This window comes from Peromyscus eremicus, chromosome 11 (genome assembly GCF_949786415.1).
Source record: "Peromyscus eremicus chromosome 11, PerEre_H2_v1, whole genome shotgun sequence".
Classification (NCBI taxonomy): domain Eukaryota; kingdom Metazoa; phylum Chordata; class Mammalia; order Rodentia; family Cricetidae; genus Peromyscus; species Peromyscus eremicus.
The window spans coordinates 3,769,640-3,778,087 of NC_081427.1; the positions used below are offsets into that span (position 1 = coordinate 3,769,640).

The window sequence follows — 8,448 nt, forward strand, 5'->3', positions numbered from 1 at the left end:
TGTGCATACCTGTGTGCACATATGCTTGTGGGGGTCAGAGGACACCTGTCATGTCTGGGATGTCATCTACTTAGTGGGTTTTGTTTATTTTACTTCTGGGTTTTTGAGACATTTTCTCTCACTGGACTGAAATTTGCAAAATTATCTAGGTTACCTGACTATCAAGATCCAGGGGTCCAGCACTAGGGTTGCAGTACCCTTAACTGTGAGTTCTGGGGATCACACTGAGCCACACTTGGAAATGGGGATTTTGATGTTCTTGTTACAGTGATTGTGTTCTGTGTTTGTTACTGCAGTGAGGTGGGTAGTCAGGTGGAATGCAGTTTTGGTGGTCGGTGGTCTTGTGCCTCTGTGGTTCTTACAGGAGGGGCAGCTCCAAACTGCCCAAGAAACTTGTCCTGTCCTGAGATAGAGAGCAAGGCTCTGCTGCTTCTCCAGCTGGTTCTGCACAGCCTCCCAGGGAAGCTTGTCTTGAGGAAGATGGGGAAGTGTCCAGTTGCTCTGAACAGGACAACAGGCACTTTGGGTTCGATGTCACCAAATGCTTTCAGACCAGCTACTCATATTATGTAAGCGCTTGCACTAAAGGTGCCTCATGGAAAGGCTAGTTCTCTAGTGAGCCAGGAAGAACATGCTGGAATTTTTATCCCAGAGCCAGAATACCAGCAATTGTAGGGACAAAACTCCATTTGTTCTTTTGTGAAATTAGGGTGAATTTGTTTTTTTAAATCTTAAAGTCTTCTGGCTTTCAAGAGAGAGTGATTTAGAGTAATGTATTCTTAAATAATAGTTACTATAATTGTTATGGACAAGAGTTATTTATTAATACATACCTGGCAATGCCATATAATGATAATTCATAAATACATAATACGTACTTTGAAGAATGGATAGCCATCTTCAGTCCAGATTATGTTCTGTAATGGAAAACAAGCTTTCTGTCCGTGTGCAACACGGTATAATACTGAACTGAGCAATAAACATGGCTGTTAGCCATATTCAGTTCTTAAGTAGGATTTGCTCCAGCACACCTTACCAGTATTGTGTTGGAGATCATCCAGGAAAGTGAGGGGAGGACCTGATGTGCCAGGGGTTTGCAGATGTCTTAGAGCTGATGCCTGCACAGCTTGAGCTTTGGACAGAGCCACTGACTGAGGGTGGCAGAGCCAGGACAAGGGTGTGTAGCACGAATTGTTAGAAGGTCTTATTAATAAAAACAAACCCGGTGCCAGGTATTGGGGTGAATGCTGGAAGATCAGAGAAGCAGAACAAGCCACAGCCAACCTTACCTCACAAGTTCCTCAGCTGATCTCATTTCCTCAAACTGGAATCCTCTGTGTCCTCATCCGAATGGATCTCAGCTGAACTGCTGCTCAAAAGCCTAAAAGCTTAACCAGCTCTAGTTCCTGGTCCTCATGCCTTATATCCCTTTCTGCTTCCTGCCATCACTTCCTGGGATTAAAGGCGTGTGTCACCATGCCTGGCTGTTTCCAGTGTGGCTTTGAACTTACAGAGATCTGGATGGATCTCTGCCTCCAGAATGCTAGGATTAAAGGCGTGTGTGCTAACATTTTCTGGCCTCTATGTCTGTCTAGTGGCTGTTCTGTCCTCTGACCCCAGATAAATTTATTATGGTACACCATATATTGGGGAACACAACATCAACACAAGTGTGGGTGAGAAGTAGGGGAAAAACAGCAGCTTCTCCTTGGGAAGAGGCCATCCCACCAGGGGCGTGGGGGCGGGGAGGGGAGTCTTGCCCTCAGGTAATCAGTCACTTGAGGATAAACACCCACTGACCCTCTGAGAGCTTACCTATTGTTGATTCTAGAGCCAGTCAAATGGACCAGCTGCGCTGTTGGGGTCCACAGAGGTTTCCTAGCGAGATCTGAGCTTGCTTTATACAGCAGGGCTGCACAAGGGGATGGATTGACCACATGCATGGTCACCAGGTGTTTTGCTCCACTCCTTGGCATTCCTTTAAAAGCCCTTTAGCAGAGACAGAATGGGCCGGTGGGTTTTGACTCGGCCCCTCCCGAGGCTATTCTGTGTTTCTATCTGTCTGTCTCTATATTTCTATCTAAATATTCTCACTTCTCCCTGCTCAAGAGTACCCTGGGGGAAAAAGTGGAGGCAGGCCGCCCACACTGCACTTACCCATTATTATGACATTTGTAGTTAAAGATCATGGTACTTCCGAAACAAAACCAAGGGGCATGGATGGCATTGCCTTCTTGGAGTCTTTTTCTTAAATCTTCATCCTGTGCTGTGTTGTCTGGGGTCAGCGAAAGAAGTGACTCTTATGGGGCAGTGGTGGTGACGCCTGTAAGGCCAGCACTCAGGAGGCAGGTGCCAGCAGAGCTTTGAGTGCCAGAACAGCCGGGGCTGCACAGAGAAACTGTTTCAGAGAAACGAAGCAAAAAAGGAGATGACTTGTACAGAAATGTCTCTGACGAAGTGGAGAATGTGAAGAGTCTTTCAATGGCTATTTCAGGTATTTCCAGATATCATCCTCTTGGTTTTTCCTGAGATGGGGTCTTGTGGCTCCTGTTGAAGTAGTAAGTTCTTGAAGTTAGTTGTGAAACCTGAAATCCACCAGTCCAGCTTTCATGGTAAAGAAACCCATTTGCCCACTTTCAGTTGTGATATGCAATGTTCCCCTGGAAGCAGTTGGTTAAACACATCTTCCAGATGTCATCACTACCCAAAATATACATACAAGGTCATGCTTAGAGGGGAACTTAGTATTGGCAAGCTCCCAAGCGAAGGTGGCTGGTGGAAGTTGTCAGTTCTGCCTTTGACTCAAAGCTCCCATGTCACCCTTGCCCATGGTGGTGACTTCAAGTTGTATTTTGTATTTGAGAACACATCTCCCTTTACCAAATGGCTCTGACTTATTGGTGAATATGACATGGGACAGTGTGCCTGGCTTCACTCACAACTCACCTTTGGGCACACTTCAGTATGTATGTATGCTCAGTGTGCTGTGTTTTACGTGCACTCCTGTGACCTCCCATGTCACACGTGTGTGCACCATGACCCAGGTTGGATGCAAGTAGCTGTGCCTGCTCCTCAAGCACGTGTTTTAGTGAGATTGGCATAAGCACTGATGGTGGAGAATCGCCCCGTCCAGTGGGACCCGCTGTCTTTGCACTCAGAGCTTGTTGTGTTAGTGACAGGCCTTTTCACTGTGGCTGCTGCTCTGCCGGCGGCGGCACAGTTTGTCAGTGCGGCCGTAGCCTGCCTTCTCTGTTAACCTCGAAAGTTACCTGTCTCACGTTTGCCTGTGGTGACCACTATTTAAATTCTGTTGCTGCATTGCCTCCTGTCGTAGTTAGCAAAAGCACCTAAGGTGCATCATGCTTGAGCTCTGCGGCCTCCGCTGTCTCACTGAATGCTGGCTTCCGCTACAGTCCAGGACCTTCAGGCTTAGACTGTACCGTGTTAAATGAAAGAAACATGAATTTACAGTTTCTAGGAAGTATTATCTAGCATTTACTGAATTCTACTTATACTGTATTTTGTTTCTCCAGGTCGATTAGGCCAGTTGGGTTTGAAGGAAGGGTTTCCAACTGCTGTGAAGAATATCAGCTCGGTTATTGGTATGTTCATACAGCATGCTCAGGATGAAGGTAAGACTGGCTTTCGTGTCTCTTAAGCTGTTCTGCATGTCGTGAGGACATGAGCCAATGCCCCTCCAAACTGAAGATCATGTGGTTTTGGTTTTCATAGTGTATTATTTCTGCAAGGGTCAGTTTGCGCTATTGAGCTGTACGTCCTTGAAAGAGGGAACTCTGCTCATGGGGCTGGTACCCGGCCATCCAGGAGGCATTTTGAGGATGGCTCACCACCTCTCACCCGTGCATAAGCACAAACACCTGCTGCTTTCTTAGGTCGGTAGTGTGCTAGTTAGTTTTATGTCAACTTGGCACAAGCTGAAGTCATCTGAGAGGAGGGAACCACGGTTGAGAAAATGCCTGTGAGGCTGCCTCCTGCAGCTGTATCCTCAGGGAAGCAGCGGGACAGCATGAGGTGAGTGCCCTGCAGCGGAGTGGGCCCATGTGCTGGCCATTTATGGATTTCATGGCGTGAGATTTAATGTCTTACTCTTTTGTGGGAGAAGCTTACTCAGAGTAACACTTGGAACAGTGGGTCTGGTTTCTGTTTGAATATTGAGCAGTCAGTGATAATGTAGTTAAACAGCTTCTCACTAGATAATGCAGACTGGCAGCCTAGACGCCTCCTGGCCCTGGCCTGATCCTAGCCTGGCGGGTCTTTGTCCTCAGCCATTGGTGAGAGGTCTGATGCACCAGGCCTGCGGACAACAGCCTGTAAATGCTTTCTCCGAGGCGCTCTGACCAGGTACTTAAAGTGAGAAATCCACAGGAGTCTGCTTGAGGAGCACTAGGGAAATTTATTAGGACAAGTTGAGGAAGTACACTCAGGAATACAGAACCGAGTAGACAGCTGACGTCATCCTCTGATCTGACCGGGAGCCCATCCACCTGGCAATTCAATCACACCGGGAACAGGAAGCAGGGAGGAGGGGCTCGTGACCCCTCTCCCTTTCCTTTTAAGAGGTCAAGTACAAAGGCAAGAAGCACCGCCTCCTTCGGGCCCTTTAGCCCGAGGAGGTCATGGTCGGAGCAAATACCACTGAAGGTCCTAAGGCATTGTCTTCTGCTTCATGTGAAAATGCTCTCAACAACAGTTTTGGTGTATCTTGGCATACAAAAAGTAGTCAGGATCATAGCTGATGAGTCATCTTGCCAACACACGCAGCCTGGACTGTTGCGGTTGCAGGTGTAACTGAGAAGTCATATATCATGGGACACTGCCCAACCTCATTACATGCATCCTAGACTCCATGGAGGTAGAGCAGCACTGTCCTTGTTTCATACTCTAAATCACAGAGGGAAGAGTCTGTTGGTGCAGGCCTGTGTGCTGCAGTCTGGGAAGTCTGCACCGGCTTACAGGTGCATGGTTAAGGCTGTTCTCAACGCCTCATTCCTATCTCCCTGAGCCCGGGCCCCAAAGGGAGCCGTAGTCTATGCTTTTCTTGAATCTTCAGATCAGGAGAGAAATCCTTTTAAAGAATCAGTTCTCCTATACAGTAGAACTAACATTTAGACACATGGATTTCTCTGGTGTTTGTCTCCTGCTTGAGGAGCGGAACCTTCAGAACTGCCCTTGGCAGAGAGTGAGCATCACTCCTATTCCAAAATCTAAAACTTTCTGGGCACTGACAAAATACTATAGCTATAAAATTCCATGCCAAGAAACTGCCTAGTGCATGAAATTATTACAGTGCTGTGCTGAATTACCTTGGCTGTGTGGGGAAGGCGTACGGGGCCATAAATGAAAGTCCTGGTTGGATGAGGATGTGCGTTGGAAGGAGGGGCGCTCAGCCTGAGATTGTGCTTTGCCTTCTTTACCCCGCCTTGCTCGTAGAAGGTGGAAGATAGAGGGTGTGGTTGATAATGAACTTTCCCTCCTCAGTCATTTAAATTTCAATGAATGACATTCACTAAGTTATGAATTAATAAGCTATATTTTAAAAATTAAGTTTTTGCCACGATAGCTGTCTGACTAAACTAGCTCTGACACAGGCCTGAAGTTACAGTGGTCTTAGAGTCACACTGGCCTGGAGTCAGATTGTCATAAGAGTCATACTGGCGCCGGGCGGTGGTGGCGCACGCCTTTAATCCCAGCACTCGGGAGGCAGAGGCAGGGGGATCTCTGTGAGTTCGAGGCCAGTCTGGTCTACAGAGTGAAATCCAGGAAAGGCGCAAAGCTACACAGAGAAACCCTGTCTCGAAAAACCAAAACAAAACAAAAAAAGTCACACTGGCCTTTGAGTCACACTGGCTTGTAGTCACATTGGCCTTGGAATTTCACTGTCCTGGAGTCACATTGGCCTGAAGTCACACTGACCTTAGAATCACACTGGCCTTAGAGTGACACTGGCTTGAAGTTACACAGGCGTTTCACTGGCTTCAGAGTCACACTGATCTTGAATTCACATTGACATGGGGTCACACTAGCCTAGTATCAAATTAGATTGAAGTCATATTGGCCTTAGGGTCACACTGGCCTTGGAGTTAGACTGGACTGAAGCCACACTGGCCTTGGAGTCACACTGGCCTTGGAATTAGACTGGACTGAAGCCACACTGGCCTTGGAGTCACACTGGCCTTAAAGTCACAGTGGCCTGGAGTCACACCGGCCTGTAATTACATTGGCCCTGGAGTCACACTGTCCCTGGAGCCACACTGGCCGAGTCACGGTCTCATCTGCTGCCACTGTGGCACAGGATGGGCTTTTATTTAGTCTGTTTTGTTATGATTTTCATGTCTGTGTCCATTTAGAGACAGCACTGGAGGATGTTTGAGTTTACGCTAGTTGGTTGTTTCAGGATCCATGTGTTTTTACAGCTTCATGGGGGCAGAGGAGCTCCACAGTCCTTAGGACAGCCATTGCTCAGATGTACAGGGGGCTCTTTTATTTTTCATTTTTAGACAGGTCTTGAATGAACTTTTTTATTGGGAGACATTTTTCTTTGGAATTTTCATTGCTGGCAGAAAATAATCCATGTCTTAGTAAGTCCTCTAGGTCACACATGGGGATTCTGAATAACATGTTTTCTTTGTTGCTGTGTTATAACTGATTGACATTTCTTTTCAGATATCCCATGGGGTGTACAGCTTGCAGCTGTTTATGCCCTTTGTGACTTGAGTCCTAGCAATCCAGCAGAGATATCCAGGATCCTGGAAGCTTGGCGGACACAGACTTCCAACACTATTCCATCTGCAATCGTCAGCTGCCTGGAAGAAGTTGGATCCCTGAGTGTTGAGCGCTCAGCTGGCTCCACAAGTACAGGAGACTCTGCACCCTGAGAGCTGGGGGTTCAGCTCCCTGAGATGAGAAGGTCACCTGCAGGTCATGGTCACTGTGCAGAGAAGTGCCTTGACACCTCTTGTTGTGAAGGATTAACTGCCTTTAGCTAACTGAGGTCCAGCAGAGGAAGGCATACAGCAGAGGGCAGTGCGAGGCTCTCACATGGACTGTGTACAGACGGCCAGTCTGAGGCGGCAGCAGAGCCCTGTGGGGTATGTGCACAGGGACAGCCCTGTGGGGTATGTGCGTACAGACAGTGCTGTCTATGATGTGTCTCACATTGGATGATATTCCACTTTCGGAATTTTTGTATTTGTATATAGAAATGGGTTTAATAACTCACTGTGATTCCAATTTGTCTTATATTCATCATTTCTTAAAACTCTTGTATGTGTTTTTATAATAAAAAATAAAAGCAAGCCATATACACTGTTGTTCTGATTAGTTATGTGTGATGCTCAGTATCTCATGTCTAGTGGGAATGAAGATGTCTCCCCGATTGTAGAATCAAATGATTCTCTGTAGGCTTCGCTGATCTTTTATAATTGATGCTTGTAAAATCGCATTGACAATGATTCTGGTGACTCACCCTGTTCATTAAGCAGCTTTCACAAACATGAATGAGCGATTGCTCCTTTGGAAGCTCTTCTCTACTGCCCCCTCCTGCCTGTGCTGTGAGCTGGGGTGCCCAACAAGCCTGCGAAGACATTCTCAGCTCTCTGACCTGTGACTGAGAGAAATCTAAGTTATCACCACTCAACCTGGGTAAAGTGAGTGCAGAGAAGGGGCAGAGATGTCAGCATGAGATGTGTGGGTCGCCTGAGGAGGTGAACGTGGAAGGACCCAGACGGAGGGCGTCAGCCTAGAAGAGGGAATGGTAGCATCCTTCCCTGTGCCGGAGAAGCCCTGCTGAGTGCTAGGAAGTGCCTGGTCCCAACGGAAAGTGATTGTCCCTGAGATCCTGCTTGACAGCAGCCGGCGGAGCTAGGGCTGGACTAGGTCTTCGTGGAATCCTGGGCTCCGAAGGTGTGATGGCGGCTGTTCACTGGGGCTGCTCTAGGGGAGAGGAGGCTCAGCAAGTACAGAGGAGAGCAGACTGACCAGGACCTCACTGCCCGGGGCCTCGGGACAGGTGCAAGGCACTGTAGGTGGCCGTGCAGGTGGGCAGCGGAGATGGATTTCAAGCCTGACCCAGAGGCAGGAACAACGTGCTGTTGAAGTGTCTGAGGACCTGGGTACTGAGCCACTAGGTTAAATGTCCAGGAATAGGTACACAGGCTTGTTGGTGGGGGGTCATAATGTGTGCTTTCCCTTTGCCTGGTGAACAAGATGTCCAACCATTGGTGGCCTGGAGCCTCCATAAGCAAAATTATATTAGAGGTCAGGGCAGAGATTGGGGAACAGTAGCTGATGGAGGCGAGTGCTTCCTTGACTTATCTGTATTCATAGCACCCCATCTCCCTTCCCCTCCTCTTTGTCTCATCTCTTTCTGCTCATCTAGAGAGAGCAGTAGCTTCCCCTAGGTCCTCCAGGGTGCAATGTCCCTGTGCT

The 8,448-nt window shown here is 47.9% G+C and overlaps 1 protein-coding gene across 1 annotated transcript in view; it reads left to right on the plus strand.

The window, feature by feature from the left end:
* Ice1 (interactor of little elongation complex ELL subunit 1) overlaps positions 1-7,331 on the plus strand; it is a 53,633-nt gene extending 46,302 nt beyond the window's left edge. The window contains exons 18-19 of the mRNA XM_059276651.1: positions 3,534-3,632; positions 6,685-7,331. Coding sequence (XP_059132634.1) covers positions 3,534-3,632; positions 6,685-6,896 — 311 coding nt within the window. The 3' untranslated portion in view covers positions 6,897-7,331. The remainder of the gene's footprint in view (positions 1-3,533; positions 3,633-6,684) is intronic.
* The last annotated feature ends 1,117 nt before the right edge of the window (positions 7,332-8,448 follow it).